At 34.7% G+C, this 25,451-nt stretch overlaps 1 protein-coding gene and 1 long non-coding RNA gene across 19 annotated transcripts in view; one reads left to right on the forward strand and one right to left on the reverse strand.

Annotated features, from left to right (window-relative positions):
* The window catches only part of adam12b (ADAM metallopeptidase domain 12b), a 159,355-nt gene that overhangs the window by 110,123 nt on the left and 23,781 nt on the right, over window positions 1-25,451 (forward strand). For all 17 annotated transcript variants that reach the window (XM_073928655.1, XM_021467445.3, XM_068214608.2 and 14 more), the window contains 6 exons: window positions 5,355-5,532; window positions 12,734-12,823; window positions 14,123-14,318; window positions 14,740-14,848; window positions 18,167-18,365; window positions 21,388-21,465. In XM_073928655.1, the coding sequence (XP_073784756.1) occupies window positions 5,355-5,532; window positions 12,734-12,823; window positions 14,123-14,318; window positions 14,740-14,848; window positions 18,167-18,365; window positions 21,388-21,465 (850 nt within the window). The remainder of the gene's footprint in view (window positions 1-5,354; window positions 5,533-12,733; window positions 12,824-14,122; window positions 14,319-14,739; window positions 14,849-18,166; window positions 18,366-21,387; window positions 21,466-25,451) is intronic.
* Window positions 19,328-25,451, reverse strand: part of LOC141378615 (uncharacterized) — a 44,999-nt gene continuing 38,875 nt past the window's right edge. The window contains exons 4-6 of one of the 2 annotated variants that reach the window (XR_012393494.1): window positions 21,344-21,484; window positions 20,496-21,162; window positions 19,328-19,496 (exon numbers count right to left, since the gene is read on the reverse strand). This is a non-coding gene — a long non-coding RNA (uncharacterized lncRNA). Of the gene's footprint in view, window positions 19,497-20,177; window positions 21,163-21,343; window positions 21,485-25,451 lie in introns of those variants that run through there. The other variant, XR_012393493.1, reaches the window with a different exon arrangement.

The following is a 25,451-nucleotide window of genomic DNA, read 5'->3' on the forward strand; positions in this document are numbered from 1 at the left end:
CTCCGCCCTTCCCTCTTTCATCTGCAGTTTATTTCGCTTTACTGACATCGATGACAGAATGGCATCTTGTCTGGATGTTTGATTCAGGCCTGTGTTGCTGCGTTTTGCTCGCTAAGCATGGAGATTGTGTTTGATGAATATGGATGATTGAGAAACTAGCGGTCCCGGTGGACAGAGGACAAGCGGGAGGAACAGAGGTGGTAAAGGAGCCAGAGTTTAACATCGAGCTCTTCAGAGGCTCGCAGTTAAAAGTTGTATTAAAAAGCGAGACTGGTTTTGAAATGTGAGTGGCTGCACACATCTGTTTATGACCCGTTTTTGATATGGATAAATGATTTTGGCAGTAGAAGGAAAAAATTACTCGCCATCGAACAGCTTGGTTTGGATGAGTAACCACTTTGTTGAATAAAACAGTGCGAGTGCTTTGTTTTTGATGCATGTTTTGGAGGCTGGTTTGTTTATTTCTGTTTCATGCTTCTTAATCTTTGAATGCATGAATATTTAGCTAATTATTACTACATATTTGGGTTTTTAGTGGCCTGGACCTGACACAAACAGATCTCTAACTGCTGTAGTAGCTTAATACTTTTCAAAAGAATGTAATAATGCATAATTTGATATCTTTTGCAAAATGGAAGATGTTAATAATGATTATTATATTATATTATATTATATTATATTATATTATATTATATTATATTATATTATATTATATTATATTATATTATATATTAAATTATATACTTATATGAATTCATATATATATTAAAAAACGCTTTGGATAAACTTAATTAAATTAAATTTTATTTTATTTTATTTTATTTTATTTTATTTTATTTTTAAAAAGTACTTTTTACTTTTCTACTTATTATTTTTTACCCTGTCTCAAATTATTTCAGTATCCTACTGCATCTCCTCTTAGTAAGAACTTGACCATTATATTGTTGTATTATTGTACTATTTTCATTGTACTAGTTATTCCTGTTTATTTGGTACAATTTGAGTTCATTTCATAAGACATATGCTACAAGTAATGCCATGCTGTAATTACTAAACATGGCCATATGCTATAATTTCTCAGCACAGAAGTGTTACACCCATTAACCTTCTGATTATTAATGCTTTAATCCCTTCTTCACATGCATGCATGCATACCCTATTAATCTGCAGCAAGAGTCACTCTCGCTTTTCGAAAAACATACAAATTCAAGGACATCCATTTATTCAACGTTTCGCATATTTATGAGCGCATAGCAAATCCACACTTTGTTGTTGCACTTGTTTGTTGGGTTGAGTTAGTGAACTGGAGATACCGCCAGCAGAGCATGAAGAATCTTCTGCAGAGTCCAAAGTCATTATTTCTTTCAGCTTTACTTTCAAGTGTTTATATTTTAACTTATTTTAATAATGTATTACTCATCATCATGAATCTAGGGATGCTACAGGCCATAACAATATATTTTCTGCAAAATAATGTATATACTGTAGCTGCAAGTCATTTTTCCATCATATGTTATTGTCTAATCAAAATATATCATTCTACTTTTCTTTTAATATTACTTATTTTATATGTTAATATATATATATATATATATATATATATATATATATATATATATATATATATATATATATATATATATATATATATAATCATTTTGCTAATTCTTTAACATTAAAATGTTTAAAGTAATTTTTATTCTCTAAAATGTGTGTCTATAAATCTTCCATTTCTTCTGTTACAGTACTGTATTTTACCTTTTAACTGATGGTGTTTTGTCCCGCAATGATTCAGGAAAATTCAGGAAAATATGTCACTGATCATATCTGAAGCACTGAAGGGTATGTGTGTCTTGCAGAGAAAACATTTTAATCTGAAAACTTCTTACATTTAACAGTTGCTGTTATTGCAAAACGTCAAAACTTTTCACACACTATCAAAAGGAGCTCCGAATATACCTCTGATTACACAGCGGATTGTTTAATAGTCTTTTAATCATGATTTCATTAGCACCAGACAGTTTTATAAGAGTAGCATTATTAGCATTAGCACATGTTAGCAAGTGTGTTGTTTGGACAAATGCAATATTGGCAAAGTTGTGTTTGCGTAAAGTTGACAAATAATATTATAATAATAAAATAGTAATAAAAAGTATCTAACTCGTGAATGACAATCACTGAATTTTCCAAACCCATCCAAATGATTCCAATAAGAAACAAAATAAACATTATATTATATTATATTATATTATATTATATTATATTATATTATATTATATTATATTATATTATATTATATTATATTATATTATATTACAATATATTATATTACAATATATTATGCACTTATATAAATTCATGTATATATTAAAAACGCTAAGGAGAAATTTAATTTAATTTTTAAAAAGTACCTTTTACTTTTTCCCTTATAATTTTATTTACCATGAATCAAAATATTTTAGTATCCTACTGCATATCCATTTAGTAAGGCATTGTAAACCCAAAAATAAAAATGTACCCACCAATTTCTTACCTTAAAGGGGTTGCAAACTTTTATTTTGATGTTGAACACAACAGAATATAATTTGAAAAACACTGGGGACCGGTTCACAAAGTCACTGGCTTCAGATTTCTGACATTTTCTTTTGTGTTTAAAAGCAGAAAGAAATAATTGGAGGCTGGTTAGACGATGACAGAAATTAAATTTTTTTACGTGTATTATCACTTTAACTATTTGACATGCTAAATTAATCCAGTTATAGAGAGATAGGCTCATCTGAAAGAGCTCCGTCTTTGTGTTTGTGGTCATTTGGGTGACTGTGGTCAGGCTGAGTTCAGGCCCAGTGCTTGTTTTGTTGATAATCATGTATTGCTAGAGGTGAATTAGCATGAAGAGTAGCATACAGGCTTATGCTCCGCTGGCTCGGAGTTGGATCACGTAGACGACTCGGCTTGAATGCCACGATGGAAGGTCATATGCTAATTTGCTTCGTTTTGTTGCGGTTTTTGTGCTCGTTGAAGTAATGCCATTAATGGCTTTGGGAATTTGAGTACTTGCAACTTTTTAAGCTTGGCTGGGTTGTTGAGATTATCAATGCACTTTGTTTATTTGGTCTTGTTTGCCTCTCATCAATGTGTTACCACTCAAAAGCCTACACAATGAAAATATTTGCAATTAAAGCTTTTAATTTGATGTAAATCACTAGTGAAAAGAGCCCTTACACCAGGATAAATTTGTGGTTGGGTTTGTTATGGTGGGTTGGAGATGGAACATAACATAACACATAACATGACATTTAACATCACATTGAGTGTGCTTTATTTTCTAATAAGTCAAAGGACTAGAGTCAATTCTTCTTATACTACTATGGTTATGACACTTTACAAGATGCTAGATAAGCCTTTTGTGTCTCCAGAATGTGTCTGGGAAGTTACAGCTCTAATTACCCTTTAGATAAATTATTATAGTCACCAGAATCTGTCCATTTTGGTGTTTGAATACATGGTAGCTGTTGTTGTAGCCTGTGGCTTTAAATGTGAATGAACTGTTTCTCCCACGTACGTGTCGTGTCTGCTTCTCATTGTGCCTTATGTCAGATAAACAGCACAGTGACTGAAAGAAACTCGGATGAAGCTGAAATACAGCTCATTAGTCAAAAATACTACTGTAAGTTTGTGTTATATATTTGTGGTGGAGTGTATTCAAGCCTTTCTGAAACGATGAGCCACACTCATCGTTGTTTGCAGTATACTCACACAGACACACACATACATAAATGTGCATTTTCTGACACCATGTGGCCATGATTATTATAGCGGTTATGAATTACATGGTGATTTTACTGTTTTTTATCAAAAACATGCTCTGTTTTAAAAATGTTATAAACTTATAAAACTTACAGGTACTCACATAGACTTGTAACATCTGTTTTAACCCCAGTTTCTTTGCAAAATAATGTTCTGTGGACGCGTGTATACATGTTATTATAGAAACATGGCGCCTGTCAACCAATTCAGTGGGCATGGAAAACTGCACTCCTACATCAAGTTGTAGTGGGTCTCAGTTTTGATTCAGGAAATATAAAATAAAGAGACTTGTTGGGTTTATATTACACCAATATGACAGTGGACACACTATACCAGGGGTCACCAATCTCGTTCCTAAAGGTCCGGTGCCCTGCAGGGTTTAGCTTCAACTTGCCTCAACACACCTGCCTAGGTGTTTCAAGTATACCTAGTAAGTCCTTGATTAGCTTGTTCAGGTGTGTTTGATTAGGGTTGGAGCTAAAATCTGCTGGACACCGGCCCTCCAGGAACAAGTTTGGTGACCCCTGCACTATACATACACACAGTTTTGTCCAAACAGCTTACAAAATTACAAAAAGCTATTGATTTTCATCATAGGTGCCCTTTAAAGTCCCCTTTAATTGGACGTTGCTGAGACTTTCATATTAGTGTGTGGATGTACTTTCAACTGAAACAAAATATTGCATCGGGAGCAGGCCTTTCCTACTGCACATCATTCCCTTGTAGCAAACTAACAGAAAGAGGAATGAGATCGTTAAGAATACTGTGGCTGAAGCTGTCAAACTGGCCTCAACAGAGAGCCAAACGTGAAAGCAAATGGTCAAACTTTTATTGAAAATTGCCAAAGCACACTTTTCTTTCGGTGGATTAACTTAATTATTATTAATATTATTGTTATTATTAATTATTAACTTAAAAATAAAACATCACAGAGACTAAACACACTATTCAAATGTTGTACAATAATTCAAAACATTTCTCAGGTTTTTGTGCTTTGTTTTGGTTTAGTTTTTTGTGTTTTTTGTGTGTTTTTGTTTTGTTTTGTGTGTGTGTGTGTGTGTGTGTGTGTGTGTGTTTGTTTTGTTTTGTGTGTGTGTGTGTGTGTGTGTGTGTGTGTGTGTGTGTGTGTGTGTGTGTGTGTGTGTGTGTGTGTGTGTGTGTGTGTGTGTGTGTTTGTGTGTGTGTGTTTTGTTTTGTTTTGTTTTGTGTTTTTTTTTTGTGTGTGTGTTTTGTTTTGTGTTTTGTTTTTAGTTTTTTTTTCTGTTTGTTTCAATGTTGTTGTACGCTGTGAAATAACTGAAAACATAGAGATATGTTAGAACTGTAATGTGGTAAGGCCTGCCTGAAACTACAGTAGTTTAGATGAGTGATTCCCAGAATTATCAGCCAGTCAGAATCAAGCATTTAAAAGCGCCATAATATAATACTGTATATAAAGAAACAAGAATTAAATGAAATTGCATGAATATACTTAAATATACTAAATTACAATGCAAAATACATATCACACAATTTCTCTCTAATTTTCATTCTGTTTATTTAAACAGGTACCCGTTCCCCACAGTGTTCAGTACGTGCAGTAAGAAGGATCTGGTGGCCAGTCTGGAGAAGGGGGTCGGCATGTGTTTGTATAACATGCCTGAGGTCAAAATGCTCTACGGGGGACAGAAATGTGGCAACGGATACATTGAGGAAGGAGAGGAGTGTGACTGTGGAGAGCCGGAGGTATGAAAAGCTCACACACATCAAAGACTTCTGCACATCACACCGAAGCAGAGCGCAGCTGTTAGCATTAGCAGATCTCAACCAGGTCCATATCTTGTCTTTAGTGATTAATGTAGTTTAACATTCACAGGCCAAACACTGGCTTTCACCCTGACTTTGTCCTCAAAACCTGTTCTTAAACTGACAAACATTTTGAAAAATAATCTCAAATATGCTAAAAACAACCAATTATAGAGCCATATATTTTTTTTTCTTTGAAACTCCTCTCTGTCAGTATGCTCGGGCATTTTGTTTGAATGGGAAAACATCAAATTCACCAAAACTACTTGTTAAGCTTACGATTACATTTCATATTACAAATATTAAATAAAACTAAACAACAACTGTCTCTTTAGTTTCATTTCTAAATGTTTGTAAAACACAAAATCTGCAGAAACTCACATCTGTTATGAACCACTCCCTCGGAGAGTTGTCATTCTATAGCAATCGCTGATTGCCTCCTGTACTAGAAAGTGGGCTTTATTGGCCATATAGCGATCACTGATTGGCTCCTGTACTAGAAAGTGGGATTTATTGGCCATATAGCCATCACTGATTGGCTCCTGTACTAAAAGCCGGGGCTTCATTTGACATATTGACTGTTACACTTTTCCTGATTCAAAAGTATACGAGTGACATGTCTTGTGCATTCTATAGTCTTTAGCCGCTTTCACACATACAGACCTTTCCAGAAAATTACTGGCAATTTTCTGGAAAGGTCTGTATGTGTGAACAGGCCCTTTTTTTTAAAAAACTGTGAATTTTTTCCGGCTATTTTCCGGAAAGAGAAGTTGTAACATTACCAGCAATTTGCCGGAATGCTGCACTGTGAAAAAGCAGAAGGAAGAATGCCGGAAAGAATGAGTGCACGTCTACATGAGACGTCTACTCTAGCCAATCAGAACACTCAGACGCATTCATGTCTGCGCGGTTTATGAAAATAAAAGCCTTTGAATATTTTTCCAGACACATTTAGCTGCTAGATGTTAGTCAGATAACATTTCTACTGTATGTTTCTTCTTAATGCCAACTGTATAAATAATTATTGATAAGATGCTTATGATAAGCCATTGTTATTTACCTTCAAGCTCTCCTTCCAGTTGCTTGACGTGTCGCGTGTGCCCGTGAAGCAGCTGGTGACACACATATCATGAACATCTCGACATGCAAATGTGTTTCCTATATTTTTTCATTGAAGTTGTTCACAATACTTATCCATCCACAGAGTTTGTATAGTCAAATGTTTACAAATACAAGGTTAATGATGTCAGAATTTACCAGTATTTTGGAATCGATGTGTGAATGGTCTTTACTGGGAAAATTCCCTAGCATCCTCGCCTGTGTGAACAACGCTTTTTGGAATATACCGGTAAAGTCGTTCCATAAATTTTCCAGATATTTACCGGTATCACTGTGTGAAAGGGGTTTTTGACATAGTGTAGCCCCTCCCCTTAAAAAAACAGCCAATAGCATTTTGTTTTTAGAACAGCTCTGTCAGTGAGAGTGGTTGACATCAACCGCATCAATTGAAAAGTAAATTAGAACCATCTTTAAGGGGGCGGGGCATAATACTAATAGAGAGTGTTTGATTGGTCAAGATTTAATGAGAAACTAAAGTATGAGGTGACATGAAAAAAAAAATTATTCATTTAGGTCTAAGTGACAGAAGCTTTAGATGTTTGTATCAGTTTTTAATAAATGCAAATTTCACTGTTTTTAAGCACAATTGCTCATAGATATCCTGAAAATTAACAGACTGGAACTAACATTTACATTTATTTATTTTAATTTCACGAGACCTTTAAATTACATTTACTTTTTGGATTATTTCTGCCCTAAAAAAAGGTAGGCATTTAAAACATAAGTGTGAAAGGATTAACCTCATTTAGTAGCAGTTTTACACTATTAAACATAAAAAACATTGATTTTTTAATTATTATTATTATTATTTTACAAAGCAGCTCTAGTGTGATCATGTTTTTATTATCTTCTGACCTTGATGGACTACCACATTTTCTATAAGAAAAAGATTGTTTCCATGTCAACTGGTATGTCCATAGTTTAACCTATTATTAATAATTCCTTACATTTCCATAGCGCTTTTCTGGACACTCAAAGCACTTTACACATTTTTGGTAAGAATCTCTTAATCCACCACCAGTGTGCAGCATCCACCTGGATAACACAACGACTTCTATATTGCACTAGATTGCACACCACACACTAGCTGACTGGTGGAGAGGAGACAGAGTGATCAAGCCAATTCTTATATGGGGATGGTTAGGAGGCCATGATGGATAGAGGCCTAAACCCCTACTCTATTTCAAAGGACATCATGGGATTTTTAACAACCACAGTGAGTCAGGACCTCGGTTTAACGTCTCATCTGAAAGACGACACTCACTAAGCAGTACAGAGCAGTATACTGGGGCATTAGGACTCACACTGAATACAGATTGAGTGGTCCTGCAGGCCACACTAAGACAACTTCCCGCAGCAATCTAGCTTTCCCATGTGGTCTCCCATCCAGGTACTGACCAGCCCTGCTTAGCTTCAGTTGGCGAACATGTGAGAGTTGCAGAGAACTAGCTGCCGGCAATTATTACAGTATGTTGTCAGCAAATGTTTACTATAGACTCTGGAAAACAAGATGAATGAGATGTTGTCACTTTCTTCCACTGTAAAGAAAGCCAAACATCCAGGGTATGGCTGCTGTCATTTTGCACGTGTGGCAATATGTCATGAAGCGGAGCCATGATATCAAAGCCCCACCCAAACTCCTTCAGACCCAACTGCAAAAACAAAAAGCATGAAGCAATGCCCCCATTTTTGTAGCATCTGAAAACTAACATCTTGAAAGAGGCTGGAGTTTATGACATATATTGTACTCTTTATCCAGCTACCAGAGGGAAATCAAAATGTTTTTATTTTATTCTCTGATGACTGAGGAGGGATTGGTATCATTAAGGTTTTAACAGTATTACTACTTTGATCGATACCGCTTTTCGGTTCGGTACTTTATTGGTTCTCTTCGCGGTTCTTTTTGTAGTGTTTTTTATATAAAAAAATACAAAAAAATAAATTGAACAGAATTAACAACACTTTATTTTATTATTACGTTTAATGTAAAATATAGCAAAACCAATAATTGTAAAGCAAATAAACCCAATTTTTCCTGTAAATGAATGTACAATGGTTTGAAGGAAAATTACTCTCAGTTTTAAAGTTTTTTCATCTGGAGAAAAATCAACATGTTTGCATTTTCTGGCAAAAGTCAGAATCTTTCTTGGTTTCTTGTACTCCCTGCAGTTGAAACCCCCCTCTTTGAGTTGCAAAATGCAGTTAAATAATCAGATTATGTTTAAGATTTTTCATTCACTTGCACATTCCCATAAATGAGTTACCGGTGTTTTGGGAGTTAACAACGTAAAACTAAGCATTTTTAATAACTTCTTAAAAAGAATAGTTTATTATTAGACTATATTTGTAAAAACAGCTGATGTAAAAGCATTTTTAATGTTTAACATTTATTTACGCTACTGCAGAAAAAAATACTGTTTTCATTGTAACCGAATGTGTGTTTATTAATCTATTAATATGATACTAATTTAGAGAGACCTTGTGTGATTGACTGCTAGCATAACAATGTGGATGATTTAGCAGGTCAGTCAAAAACTTTTCATTTGTCTTTCTGCAGTTAATGAACTTTTGATAGATGCTTAGCCAGATTGCTTGCGTTTCCACTTATTCAAGAAAACAACTTTGCATTGTCGCTGTCCGCTCGGGAAATATGTAAAAGCTTTTTATACTTGACGTGCTCGCCATTGTACTATTGGGCGAAAATACGAGTATTTTTTCATGTGAAATTGCCAACTGTGCAGACCAATATCAAATATCGCAAATTAGAAAAGGTTGGTCAGTTAAATTATGCTACTGTAAGTCGTGTTTATTCAGCAATAATTCTCCAGTACCCATAGCAGAACCGTTAACTTCAGAGCTTATTAATACTTCATTCTTTTATAATGTACTGTAGCACTGTTACCAATAAAGTACTGAGTTTCGGTACCCATCCCTATGTCTGTGGCTCATTTGGTGTTTACTCTAGGTGAGCTCTGGAAAGTGTTAAATTCCCAAGACAAAATACAGCATTTTAGTTTGATTTGTTTGAAATTGTTCCATCAGTGGGTGGCATGGTGGTTTAGTGGTTAGCACTGTCGCCTCACAGCCAGAAGGTCGCCAGTTGGCATTTCTCTGTGGAGCTTGCATGTTCTTCCCGTGTTTGCGTGGGTTTTCTCTGGGTGCTCTGGTTTCCCCCACAGTCCAAAGGCATGTGCTATATGTGAATTGAATAAACTAAATTGTCCATAGTGTGTGTGTGGGTGGGAGGGGTGTTTCCCAGCATAGGGTTGCGGCTGGAATGCCATCTTCTGCATAAAACATATGCTAGAATAATTGGTGGTTCATTCCGCTGTGGCGACCCTAGATAATTACGACACTAAGCTGAAGGAAAATGAATGAGTGAATGTCACATCAGTTCATTTTTCAATATGAAACTGAGTAAAGCCTTTTAGACTCATGCAGTTTTAAATCCAGACTGAGTCACTTGTATAGCCTGATTCTCTTCCCCTTCCGCTATTCTATAAATAAGTGCAAAAATGCCCTCCTAAGTATCATGTAATAATGGAAATAAAGACTTCAGAAATGATCTATGTAATTTAGATGTCACAGAGACACATTATGTCAGCGTAGACCTAGAAGGAATTAAAGCCTGGTCTCAGATTTAAAGTCCAGGATCATGTTATGGGGAAAGTTTGTTTGAGAATGGCACCCATGAGCTCCATGATCTCACCAGGGGGATTGAGAGAGGAAGTGGGTAAAGAGTGGAGAGGAAGCCCAGCTGGAGATCTGGGGTGTTGGGCAGATTTCACTCTGGATGAGGGCAGTTTAGCGAAAACAGCAGGTCTGTAAAGAGATTTTTGAGACGCTGTGGAGTAGTTTTAGCCAGAGGATTGACCAAACCCAAGACAAGCCCCTCTCAGTCTATAGCAGGACTATGTTCAACATGGAAAAGAGGAGAAAACGAGTGAAAAAGCCCCAAACACATACTTTTTTGTCATTTGTATTTATTTATTTATTTATTTATTTATTTATTTATTTATTTATTTAATTGTTTTGTTTGTTGTTAACCCTGCTTGTTTTGTTTTTTCTATCTTTAAACACACTTTATTTAATATGTTGTTTACTTTTGTTTCCTTTTGCTTTATTTTGTATTTAGGTTGTTTAATTTCTTTTTGGTGTTTTGTTTTATTATTTGTTTACTTTTTTACTTGTTGTTTACTTTCAAGTTTACTCTTGCTAGGTTTTTGTATAATTTGTTTTTGTTTACTTTGCTTGTTTAGTTATACTTGTGTTTACTTTTACGCTTGTCTTTGTTTGTAGTGTTTCTGCTCCCTAAATGAGATGCAATTTATCATTTCTGATGCTGCAACAAGGCTTTAAAACTGTGTCCATCAAATGGGGTGTATAAATAAAATGTTAGTGTTCAAGGTCTTAGTGAGATTCACTTGTTGAATTCTGCTTCACTTACAAAAAAGAAACCCAATGATCTTCACCCTTCAGAATTCACCTCTCTGTCTCTTCCTCTTTCTTTCTCTTCTGAGATAAATGTCCTCTTTCCTTCAATTGTACAGGGTCTCTGACGTTCACATCACTTCCAGTCTTGGGTCAATGGTGATGTCACTCACGTACACACTTGAACACGGTTCACTGATAGCAAGAGTTCAGAGTTTGAGAAAACAACCTTTTTCTTTTCTTTTCAGAAATCAGAACAATGCACAGACCACTAATTTAAACCAGACACGTCAAGACGTTCACACAAAAACCCAAAGTTAACATTTCCAAATAATGTTTTTTTTTTTTTTTTTGTAACCATGGATACAAAGAACTGGTTGACAGAAGGGATTTTCCTGAAACAATATAAACTCCACACCTGGAACTAATATCTAATGCAGTGATCATATGGGAAGGCAATTCGGAGTCACTTTCCATTGTTTCTCAGTAACCTTTAATTGGATAATGTCAAATAAAGGGGTCAAATCCTGTGCTATTGTAGCATTTTATTTTTCCCCCTGAAATCTTCTACTTTGTCTAGAAGTCTACTATTTAAATCAAGGTTCCCTGCACACATTTTTATACTTTGTTTTTGGCCTCTGTTAAACTTACCCCATTTGTTACATTGTTAAACTTACCTCATTTTCTACATATTTACATATTACTATTTTCTTACCTTATTTGTAACATTTTTTTACTTCTCATGTTTTGCTCTTTTTTTTTTTTTGCATATTTTGTTTTAGGTTTACTTATATTTTTACTTTTTCCTCTTTGTTTATCTTGTTCTAAATTCATTTCTGTGTTTTGTGTATATTTGTGCATATTATTTGGCATTTATTTAATGCAACTGATTTAATTTTATATACTTTTTTATTTTATTTTGTTTGTTTTGTTTTATATATTTTATTTTATTTATTTATTGTAATTGTTTTTATTAATAGTTTGTGATAGCTTTTTCTCTTTATTGTTGCTCATTTTGCCTTTGCTTTTTGTTGCTTTTGCATATTTACCACTCTTTTAAGACAAGATTTTAACTTGTGCTTCATTAATTCTGAAAGGCAATACCATAATTTATTCATGACACTTTTTGAACCAAAATTTTTTCTGTGCTGATTAAATTTTATCAAATAGCATAATAATATATATATATATTGTTTGCAATTGTTCTGTTTATTTTTGTTTACTTTGTTTGGCTTTTGACTTTATTTATTTATTTATTTATTTATTTATTTATTTATTTATTTATTTATTTATTTATTTATTTATTTATTTATTCATTTATTTATTTATTCATTCATTTAATTATTTATTCATATTTGTTTATTATTATTATTATTATTATTATTATTATTATTATTAATGTTATTATTATTATTATTTGCTTTTAGGTTTTGTGTGGTGCATTTCCACCACTTTTTGACAAACTAAAACAACATATTTGTAACTGTACTTCTTATGCTTCAGTTGTTAAATTCTGTCTGTTGTGATTGACTTTTTCTGCATGTGATTTGATTCAATGCCTTGATGTCCAATGTGATCTGTGTATTTATAGGAGTGTCTGAACCCCTGCTGTAACGCGACAACCTGCACCCTCAAGGGAGATGCTGTTTGTGCACATGGCCAGTGCTGTGAAAACTGTCAGGTACTTTTATAAATCTTTCCTGTCCCTCTTTCCTCACCATTATTTTTTTCTCAGTATGTAAAATAAAAGGTGGAAATCATATTTTCCTTGCCCCATTAATAAGTGCAACATAAACTGACATTTACACTCCAAACATAGACACTCAGTTTCCTCTCAGGCCTCCAGACACATAAATCAGAAGCGTTTGCTAAGAAAAAAAAATAAAGCAAAACTAGTGGCCTCCAGGCTAGACCTCAGGCAAACTACAAGATTTCAGCTTAGTTCTTCATTAAATGAAGAGTCAATAAAAATAAATTAATCTATTAATCTCTAAAAATGTTTTGTACTGTATTTAACTTTGATTTAAATAATAATAAACATTTTGGCTAATAAAAATATAAATCACCTCTTTTAAAATATTCTAACTAGTTTAATATGTTTTTTGTTTCTTTTGTTTTTGTTTACTTTCGGCTGTTATTATTTTCTTTATTTTCTTATTTCTTTGTTTTGCTACATTTTCACTCCTTGTTTTTGTTTACTTTTTATTGTTTTGTTATTATTTCTTTGCATGCTTTACTATATTATTATTTCTTTTTTGGGGCGATGCAGTGGCGCAGTAGGTAGTGCTGTCGCCTCACATTGAAGGGACTAAGCTGAAAAGAAAATTAATGAATAAAGGTTTCTTTTTTGTTTTGGTTTAGCTTGCTTGTTTTGCTTTTGATCTTTTACAGAGCACCTCTTTGTTGTTCACCTCTTTGTTTTGTTTTGTATTTTTATTTACAGTGTTTTTGTTTTTTTTTCTCTTGTTTATTTTTTTCATTAGCTTGTTTTTTTGTTTTTTTTTTGTTTTTGGTTATTTACTTTGATATTTTTTTCTTGATTTTGTATTTTTTAATTTGTTATTTGCTTGTTTAGCAACATTTCCTTGGTAAGTATTTGTTTACTTAGTTTTTGTTTGTTAGTTTACCTTACATATTTCGCTTTTTATTGGTTAACATTAATTTAGCTTATTTTTTATTTAATTTGTTGTGTTGTTTTGTTATTAAAGCTTATTTTAAAATTGGTTTATTTAGATTTTACTTGGCTGACACACCAGAAAAACAAACAAAAAGATTGTAGTACCCAGTAATCTTTAATACATGCAAAGCCTCTCTTGGCTTTATCCCACTGCGCCTTCATTACAGTTCATCTTTCTCATCTTTATTTTTTTTAGCTCTTTATTTATTCGAATTTTTAAAAATAAATCAACCTTAGGTGATGCTGTGCACATTCAGATTGTTTCTATTGTTGTCTAAGCTCTCTGTTCGTCTATGTGTGTAGTTAAAACCAGCCGGGACTCCCTGTAGAGAGTCCAGTAACTCCTGTGATTTACCTGAGTTCTGCACTGGCACAAACCCTCACTGTCCTGCCAATGTGTACCTGCACGATGGCCATGCCTGCCACAATATGGATGGTTACTGTTACAACGGCATCTGCCAGACTCACGAGCAGCAGTGCATCACACTCTGGGGACCAGGTTGGTACTAGTATAGGTTTAATATGCGAGTTTCTGCAAGGTTAATGCAGGGCTTTTTTGGTTGACCAGAAATAGATCATAAGGTACTGCAAATATACACTTCATTAATCATCCATTTTTGACACTGTAATACAATATGCAAGCAATGTCGAGCCAAAAAGTCACGTTCAATCGTCCATGCATTCAAATGGCAAGCTCAAACAGTTTGAAAGCTCACACAGTGATTGCTCTTATTTATTCCATATGTCTGTTCAGACTGCCTTCCAAAAGGATTCAGGCCACAGTCTGACATATGTTATCCTTTCATCTGTTTTCGGTTTATATACAAGCTAAAACAAGATGGAAGAATTGTACAGCGTCATATTTCCACCTTTGACAGCGGGCATATGCTGTGTTGTTTTCATTCTCTCTTTTTTTTCAGGAGCAAAACCTGCCCCGGGGATCTGTTTTGAAAGAGTAAACTCTGCAGGTGATCCCTATGGAAATTGTGGAAAAGACGCTAAAGGCTCCTTCGCAAAATGTGAAGCAAGGTATGCAGTTTTGATAACACTTTGAGCTGTACGTTTTTCTATATATGTCATTATTTATTTATTTAGTTTGTTTGTATATGTATTACAGGGGTTAGATGATTATAAATGTTTAAACTGTTTGTATTTTATGAATTGAAGAGCCCCTATTTTGCATTATAAAAAGTCATATTTTAGTTTTGGGGGTCTCCAACAACAGGCTGATGTGCATGCAAGGTCAAAAGGTCATTTTTTTACCTAATTATCCCAATGACCCAATATGATTTGTTCAGTGATTAATTTGTTCCCAAACCCCTCCTTTGCGTGAGGCTAATCTGCTGTGATTGGTCCAATGACCCAGTCTGTTGTAAATGGTTGACTTGATTCAGCACGAGACAGAGAGAAACGCCCACCATGGTTATGAAGTAGCACAGAGTATGCGAGAGCCCAATGCAGGAATGCAATAAAGTAATGCAGTTAAACACCAGCATACTGTATGACTCTACTCTTAACCCTAAACCCAAGTAATAACAGCACACATTCAGTATTAATCCACACAGTAGCAAAACTTTAACTATTTTGAAAATTGACCGCTATGTGAGGAACAGCTGATGGTGACCATAGCAAAGGCAAACAGCAGAAGATTGAAAAAAAACTGTACAAAAGCACGCACATCTCTCTAAATTGGGTGCTCAGCCAAAACCGCAAAAAGTGCAAATAAATGTCAATCAAAGGCGGCAACACCAAAGCTCCAAAAATACAAATTTATTAAATTAAAAAGGCTGACACAGAGCGTGTACCGTTTCGAGCCACCCGGCTCTTCATCAGACAATGTTCATCACAATCAGGTGCTCCTATGTGGGCATATATGTGAGGAAGATCATGTGATCCGGAAGTGTACAAATAGGAGCACCTGATTGTGATGAACATTGTCTGATGAAGAGCCGGGTGGCTCGAAACGTTACACGCTTTGTGTCAGCCTTTTTAATTTAGTAAATTTGTATTTTTGGAGCCTTGGTGTTGCCGCCTTTGATTGACATTTATTAAACAGCAGAAGATTGCCAGTTCAGAAACAAATTTAAATCGGTAAAGGAAGAAGCACGTGTCACGTTTTCAATGTGGTTTTGAACGCAATATGTGAAATAGCCCCGTACAGAAAGACATACAGTACATGTGATTACAAGCCACGCAGAGTGATTACAAGTTACAATACACAGTTAAATACAAATTTTGCAAACTACAGAAAACGAGGCAACGATCATAATTACACCTACATATTGTGACCTGGAGGAAGAAGACACTGGTCCATATGAACTGTAACAGTTACTGACAAAGTCCCATATTTAATAGTTTCTGCTGCTCCTTCCTTTAATAACAAATGGCTGATGAATCCCGTGTTGCAGTGTAGATTATTGTATCAATCATCACAAAAATGACGAGCAAACACAGCACTAGGTTGGCTATTTTGTGGTATTGTTGTGAAAATGAAATTAACCCTTTATTTTCCACAGCTGAATCTCCATCTGTCAGTGATCGTCATTTTCATGTCATAATCAGTCCTGTGATCCCCCTCACTCTGCTAGTATCTGAAGGAAAAGGCGCGTTCACGTTTTACCAGGGGTCCGTTCTTCGTACCTCGCTTAAATGATCTAAGATGATTTGGCAGATCCTGGATCTTTTAATCTTGATAACTGATCTCTCGCTAATTTGGTTCTTCAAACAAGTTCGCGAATCAGATTAGAATGTCTAGATGAACTGATCTGAGATCGCTGCGTGTGTTGTGAAGGACAGATCTATCGATCCTCGAAATCATGATCAGCGGTGCAAAGATTGGCTGACGGCACAGCAGCGTGATGACATCATCTGATTAATATTCAATTATCCATGTGAGCAAAATTACATCAAATTAGCAGTAAACGGTTTGTTAAATATGACACGCAATAACCTTCCACATTTGTTGTGAGCTGCAGGCTTTACTCTTTCATGTGTCAAGAGTATTCATCATGTATTTCAATGCATATCAGTGTATTTAGTTCTACATTTAGAAAAGATTTTCTTTATTATAATAGCCGTTTTTTTAATCGCTGTATGGAATAACTGGATGTTTTCAAAAGCATTTTGATATTGGTAAAGGCGTCTGCAACTTTTGTTAAGCATAATCACTGGCATATTAACTGTCAAAACATGTTTATGACTGCATTAATGTTTATAAACTGAACCTGCTACCGATCAGGTTTAAGCTAGCAGATCTGTTGCTATGACAACAACTCTCGGATCAGCTTTGAAGAACGAAACGATCCTGGATCGTGTCAAATCGTCAATATCCAAATCCAGCTAACTAAGTAATCCACGTACGAAGAACGGACCCCAGATCTGGCACTTCATATTTGGTGATGTACCGTATTGGCAAAGGATCTGAACCCAACATGATTCATTTATTTAACTCTGAGTCGACTATTTCATTAAATAATCAATAGGTTTATAATGCTTGGCTTCTAATGCTTTAAATTTTCCTTTTTTTTCTGTTTCTTTATCATTTTTGTGTTTTGTGATTTTTATTTTTATTTTTTTTATTAAATAATTTTCAGATTAACACCTTTAAAGTTTATTTTTATTTATTTATTTATTTATTTATTTATTTATTTATATGTTATATATTTTAATAGTTTTTGCCTTAGTTTATTTAGTTTGCTTTTTGTGCTTGTGTGTTTTGTTTTTGTTTTGCCCATAGATTTTTGTTTACTTTTTCCTTTACTAGTTTTTTATAGTTTGACACTTAATTTTACAATATTTTACTTTCTAGTGATTTCTAAGTACAAAACTTTTATTTATTTATTTATTTATTTATTTATTTATTTTACTTTTATTGCAAGTTTAAGCTTTTATTGTGCGTCTGCAGTGCACACAAAACTTTAATTCAAATTAGACAATAGTCATTTCTGTCATCGACACATTCTTTAAACAAAAGAATGTTAATATGATAAGCGTGAATGGTGGAACAGTATTTGTTAAGGCTGTTCTGATTCATTTATGTCACTTGCTTTCTAATTGTTACGGGACGCCAATCAAACATGTTGTAATGAATGTAATTTTATTAATTTCTCTGCAGCCTGTCATTATTATTCAGTGACATAAGCAGCCCTGTGGTTTCGCATATAATCTCTTGTCACTATTAATCACGATCTCTGCTCCTCATACTCGAATGAGAGGCTGCGAGAAGCCAAATTACCTCAAGAAATGTCTGTTGTTTTATTGCATTATGCCTTTTATTAAGTGTAAGAGCATTTAGCACTTTTGTTGTTGTCTTCACTCATTGTGTTTCAATTTGTTCGAATGAAACAGGGATGCCAGGTGTGGGAAGATTCAGTGCCAAGGAGGTGCCAACCGGCCAGTGATCGGAACCAATGCTGTTTCAATCGAGACGAATATACCTCTGCAGGAAGGAGGACGTCTTCTGTGCAGAGGAACACACGTGTACCTGGGGGACGACATGCCTGATCCAGGACTAGTGCTGGCTGGAACTAAGTGTGCTGAGGGAAAGGTACAAAAGTGTTCCTCTTCAGACAAATGATCTTACTTACATACTTACTCTTACTTACTTTTTATTATTGTTAAGTATTATTATATTATATTATTTTATATTATATTATATTATATTATATTATATTATATTATATTATATTATATTATATTATATTATATTATATTATATTATATTATATTATATTATATTATATTATATTAGCCAAGCCAAGCCAAGCCAAGCCAACATTATGAGACATTAAATGTACACTTGAAGTAGCTAGCAATACTAAATTATTATGACCAGTATGATCTGATTTCAATTTGATTCATAGGATAAAAAGTCACAGACGAAGGTCAGTTTCTCTAAAACTCATTGATAGGTATGCAAATGATATTACCTTTAACACTCACATTTAATTACAGTACAGTTACTGTTAAAGCCAAACTGAATTTCTGTTTTGTTTTATAGTGACAGCTTTACCTTTTATAGTTAACCAAACAAATAGCAGAACATTAGAACATTTAGAAACTAAAACTGCTCTTTAGAAAATAAAAAAATTAAACATCTTAAAAAGTGAATAATTGTTTTTTACAATAAATAAAAAAGAAAGTAAATAATGAAAAAAATATACATTTTACCATATTTGAAAGAAACGTTCAATATCTCATTTGAGTTTAGAATTTTTACTAGCTTACAGGCTGTTTACCCATTGCTTTCTCTACCATAAAGATATGTGTATGTGGCTTTAAAATTATACAGAAGTATCATTAAATATCAACAACTAATATTTTTGCAAAATACATATTTTAATGCACTACGTCTGTTTAGTGTGCACGCACACAGCCGTGATCATTCATAAACCCATTCATGACAAAGAAATTGATGCTTGCATGATTTTTTAAAAAAGATTTGTAGATAATAAAAAAAAAAAAAATATATATATATATATATATATATATATATATATATATATATACCTGTGATGTCAGTTATGTGGCAGCACGGTGACACAGTAGGTAGCACAATCGCCTCACAGCAAGAAGGTCGCTGGTTCGAGCCCCCGGCTGGGTCAGTTGGAGTGTGGAGTTTGCATGTTCTCCCGTGTTCGCGTGGGTTTCCGCCAGGTGCTCCGGTTCCCCCCATAGTCTAAAAACATGTAGTACAGGTGAATGTGTCTGAATGAGTGTGTATGGATGTTTTCCATTAATAGGTTGCAGCTGGAAGGGCATCCGCTGCATAAAACATATGCTGCATAAGTTGGTGGTTCATTCTGCTGTGGCGGCCCCTGATTAATAAAAGGACTAAGCCGAAAAGAAAATGAATGAAGTTATGCACTGAGGAAAACACAATGTTTCAGATTCATTAAACAGCACAAATATTTTTGTTATATCTAATGGTGGATCGGTTGATCGACGATCAACATTAATTAATCCCCGCTTCTCCTCGGGTCTCTGTAGTGTTGGGATATGTTTTGTTCACACAACATGGTGATGGCAGAACACACTTAATAAACAGTTTAGCCTGCAGAAATCAATCTACGTCTAAAATATTGGTCACTTCTAAACAATAAAAGTGTAGCTCATGAATCCTTTTTATCAATGCAATTATATTAGGCACTTAAAATGCCAACTTGTATCCAATATACACTTTTTCAATCCATTGCATCATCAGCTATTTTTAACCAGTACACCAAATGAGCATATCGGGGGCTCTTTCCATCCCTAAGATATACTGTTATAATGAGAAATGATACGATATAAATTACTATCAAAAATTCACCACAGGGACAAAAAGGAGATATACACATTATTCATTATCTTATTTTTTAAACCCTCATGACTTTAGTTTTTTCCATAAAGCACAAAAGGAGATGTTTAGAAGAATGTTCAAACTTATTTTCCATATGTTACATTTTAAATCTGTTGTTTGGCTTTGAGAGTCTTGAAAAAACGCAGACATACAGATCACTTTTGTGTTGCTTTTTAAAGCTTGGCGTCCATATATTTACAACACAGGCTCATCTATATACATTTCTGGAGATCATAAATTATGTAGCCAGAGGTACGTATGACTGCATTTAGTCTTTAAAACACGCTACGAGGCAGAACGACTGCGTTCCTTTTGCACTACAAGCGGACCACTTACCTCCATGTTATTGCCATTTTGTCCTGCTAGCTCGCCATGTATGTCATTGGACTTGAGATGCAGAGAGGGTTTCCCTCAGGGTCTCCGGTTTACTCCCGCAGGCCAAAGACATATGACATAAGAGAACTGACCGAACCAAATCGTCAGCATGGATGAACTCTTAATCAGCAATATATCTCTCCATAGCAATCCCTAATCTTTCTTTCGCCATAAACAAGCAGGGGAGTTCTCGAGACTCTGGAGCTCAAACTCCACTCTCGCTCTGCAAACGGGAGGGAGCCCCAGCCTCGAGGATCTTATGAGTTTAGGGTTCTCTCCCAAGACAGCATGCCAAACTTGCTTTATAAGCAATAATCAGCCAAGTGTGAACTCTTGAAATGGATTGCTTCTTCAGTTGGTGGGCAGGTCAAACTGTGCTTTTAAAAACACTATTGGTTGGGTTTAGTTAAGGAGGACGGTGGGTCAGTTCAGTCAGTCAACAGTGGCCTTTTGTGGATTTATGCAAGAATGGCACTAGCGAGAGAAATTTGAGATCTCAAAAAACATACACAGCAGCCTCTGGTGGACTCGCAAAAACAAAAACTGCAAAAAAAATGTACCTCTTGGGATCCATTTGGCACTCTCCAGAAATGTATTTAGCAGTACATTCCAGAATGGGTTGCATATCCTGTTGTACGCAATAGAGCATAAAACTGTTAGCTTTTCCAATACATTTTCTATCACAAACAAATATAAAACTGACTATTAAGGTTAAATTGGCCACTCTGGCCCTTTAGAATCCATATCGGTCAACCACTATTCACTGTAAATGCTACATACAGTACACTATAGCACAAATGTCTCCTTACTTGTAACATGGAGTTCTCTGCCTGTCTCTGTCTCCTCATTACAGATGTGTCTGAACCGACAGTGTCAGAATGTCAGTGTGTTTGGGGTGCACAAGTGCTCTGCCAAGTGCAATGGAAGAGGGGTAAGTTTTCTGAAATCTTCTGTAAAAAAAAAACATTTATTTAATCTCTGCAGTTTTTCTGACATTTGCTATCATGCACTGGAATAAGATGCTGGTAATAAGTCCGCACAAATGAGTGTCCTCTGAAAGTCCTGCCCTCTGCAGTGTAGCTGTCTGCCAGGGGGACATCACTTAGCTAACTAGGTCCACATACTGTAACTTCACATGAACTAGATTACAGCTATGATTGAAATAGCCCCTGAAAGCACAGATAAACGTGGATTCTGCAATAAATTAGATCACAGCATAACCTTGTGTTGATAGCTTGATGCCTGCGACCATTGGAAGTGACACACTGCACTTTAAATCACATTCTGTGATCATTTATTCATCATGTTGCTTTTTTAACCCATGTTGACTTTCGTTTTTTTTTTTTTTTTTTTTTTTTGGCATGAAGCACAAAAGGAGATGTTTAGAAGAATGTTTCAACTGTTCTTTTTTTCTATATAGTACATCTTTAAGCTTTTATTTTGCTTCAAAAGTCTTCAGATGCAAACATATGGACTTTTGTAATGCTTTTTGAAACTTGGCCTCCATATATTTGGGTTGTGTGCAATAGAGCAGCTTTAAGATTGTTAATAAATTTTTGGTATTTATAGACATGAAAAAATATAAAATTATAATCAATAAATAATAAATTGTAATAGATTTGCCAAAATCTAAACCTTTAATAAGCTAATTTAACTTGACAAAAGCAAAATGTAAAGAAAAATAGCAGTGTATACAATTCACAGTACATACAGTGGTAACGGAAAGTATTCAGACCCCCTAAATATTTTATTGCAGCTATTTGCTAAAATCATTTAAGTTTTATTAAAAGAAAGAATATTATTTATTAAAAAGATTTATCACAATTCTTAAGTAATCAGACCCTTTGCTGTGACACTCATATATTTAACTAAGGTGCTGTCTATTTCTTCTGATCATCCTTGAAATGGTTCTACACCTTTATTTGAGTCTCACTGTAAATAATGCTACAGTAATACTGAATCACCCTTTTTTCTTTCACTGCACTATTGTATTTCCAGCATGCTGTGTGACTAAAGGCTTGTTTCAGCCACTGAAGTGCTTAACAATCGATCTCAGTCACTCAAATAAGGTTATGGAAGTCATAATTATTTCATTTGTGTACCATTTAAAGTGTCATTCATCATCTTTTGACTCGTATGCACAGAGGAGTGCTTAAATGCAATCGTGAAACGTTGAGGCCAAAAACACCCTCACGCTATCTTTTGCATTCGTGCCCCATGTCATCTCTGCAGGGCACGTGTGTACGCGTGTAATGTTTTATTTATTTTCTCTTGCTACACGCTTCCGAAATTGGAGTTTGTCTTTTTTTCTGTTGGCTATGCAATTACATGCTTTTTTTTTTTCAAACAAGGTCTATTTCCTTACTGGAACTACACTGCAGGACAAACTGATCGTTGGTTATAAAGATGTCTGAAACTCTGTCTGCATCTTGGACCGTCCGACTGCTAGTGATTTTTTTTTTCAAAGCCAAACTGAGCCAATAAGTCTCAGAACAAAACTAAACCTCCAAAGCCTGAATTTTATGTTGATGCGTAAAGTACATGGTGCATACTGTATTTCATCATCATAAAGAATAGAGACACACAATTATTTTTTTTTCCGTAAAGCACAAAATGAAATGTTTAGAAGAATGTGCAAACTGGCTTTTCCATATTTATTATGTTGGCTTGAGAAACTACTAAATACTACTCTTTTCTCAAAAACAAATGTATCTCCTCCTCCTATCCTCCATGCTACAAAGCCCAAATTTGGTTCAGTTGTGCCTTGTGTGTCAAGATTGTTGCTAAATCTCCTTATGCCAATCAGACTTAAATTTTTTTAATAAAAAATGTCAAAAATTACATATTAAAAATCTGGCATATAAAAAATGCCAAAAGCAAAAAAAAGCCCCGAATTTGGCCAAAAGATGTCTCCTGCATTACATTTTGTTGCTATTTCTTTTCCGGTTTATCAGACGTGTAGATTTCCGATAAATTATTTTAAGCATTATTTTTCCCAAAATATGGCAAGCCATGAACTAAAAGGTTTAGACTCCTATTTATTACTGATATGGCAAGCCAATTTGACTTAAACTGCATATTTTTACTGATATGGCAAGCCATTTTCCATGTATCACTTTCACACTTATTATGCATTATATTTTCAGTAAACTATGGCAAGCCATTTTTTACATAAAGTCCAAGTCCAGTTTTTGACTGTCAGAGAGACATTAAGGTTGTCTCAGCTGTCAATTGTCCCCATAGCAATAAAACAGGCTAACCTAGCAACCATTTAAGAACAGCAATATCTCTACATTAGACCATCATAGGGACTTAGGTATTGCTCGTTTGACTCATGAAAATAGGATGTCCTGTGTACTATGCATGGTAAACCAAGTGCTAATTACGATTAGCTACATGCTATTAACGATTTAAGTAAAGTAAAAGTAAACAAATGCTAGAAATGCCTACTAAGTATTAGCAAAGAGCATAGAGCAGGGGTTGGCAAACTCAGTCCTGGAGGGCCGGTGTCCTGCATAGTTTAGCTGCAACACTAATCAAACACAGCTGAACAAGCTAATCAGTGTCTTCAAGATCACTAGAAACCTATAAGCAGGTGTGTTTGATTAGAGTTGGAGCTAAACTGTGTAGGACACCGGCCCTCCAGGACCGAGTTTGCCCATCACTGGCATAGAATCACCAAGAGGCGACACTCAATTAAAACAAAAGCAATTTCCAAAACGTTGACAAGACTAAATTTTTATATAACATCTGTTTAACATGAAAGTAAGGTTAACAAAATAACTTAAGTTACATTTTTGTTTACTTTTACTTAAATTAGGCTGATGCAATAATGAGTATACCCACATCAAAAACTACTTTATCCAGTAGTTTATATGGCCTCCATAATTTTTAATAACAGCACCAAGAGTTCTACGCATGGAATGAACAAGTTGGCTACATTTTGCAACATCTATATTTTCTATTTTTCAACAAGACAACTCTTTTAGTTGCTTAAAGAGATGTTCAACTTGATGTCGCTTTAGAATTCCATATGTGTTCAGTTAGATGCAGATCAGGAGATATAGTTACGATAATATATATACATATTTACTTAAAAGGTTTATTAGCTTTTCTTTAACAGACAACACTGAAAAAATTATAAAGCTGTAACATATAATACTGCAGCAAAAAGTTTACTTTCAGTTTGTTATTAACATCTCATTTGGAAGTTATGTTAAATTTAATTTAACATGTTGGTATTCATTTATATTATGCTACTGTTAAACTATTAAAGTAATTTCAGCTAAAAGTGACAGTTTCAGTAAAAATAAATTCACTCCAAAATGGCTGAATCGCGGGGCTGTTGCTGGACGCTGCTGTTGCAATGGAGTGTCGCCTCTTGGTGATTCTAAGCTCTTTGATATTAGCATTTGATCAAACATGTAAACCAGCATTGTCATTTATCAACTGCTTAGCAACCATCTAGCAATGCCATAAACATTTTAGCAACCACTTCGCAACCACCGTACTTCCTGCCAACTGCCGTTAGTGCAGTCACGTTGGCTTTCTCAAGCTAACATCGGAGTTCATCAATGAACTTTAGGTTCTAGCTACATCTTAAAGATGTTGTTGTTGTTAGACTTCAAGAGTCTATCCATAGCACATTTTATCCATGTGTGCTGCTTGATTTTTCTAATAATAATTTTATTTAAAGAGCCCATATTATACATGAAATAGGGTCATATCCTGGTTGTAAGGGTCTCCAACAACAGTCTAATATGCATGCAAGGTCAAAAAACACTTTCATGGTCTTATAATCTGCATTTATTTTTAGCTAATTATCCCAGCGACTCCCGTATGAATCGTCCAGTGATTCATTTGTTCCCAAACCCCTCCTTAGCGCGGAGCTAATCTGCGCTGATTGGACCGATGACA

This window comes from Danio rerio, chromosome 17 (assembly GCF_049306965.1).
Source record: "Danio rerio strain Tuebingen ecotype United States chromosome 17, GRCz12tu, whole genome shotgun sequence".
NCBI lineage: Eukaryota > Metazoa > Chordata > Actinopteri > Cypriniformes > Danionidae > Danio > Danio rerio.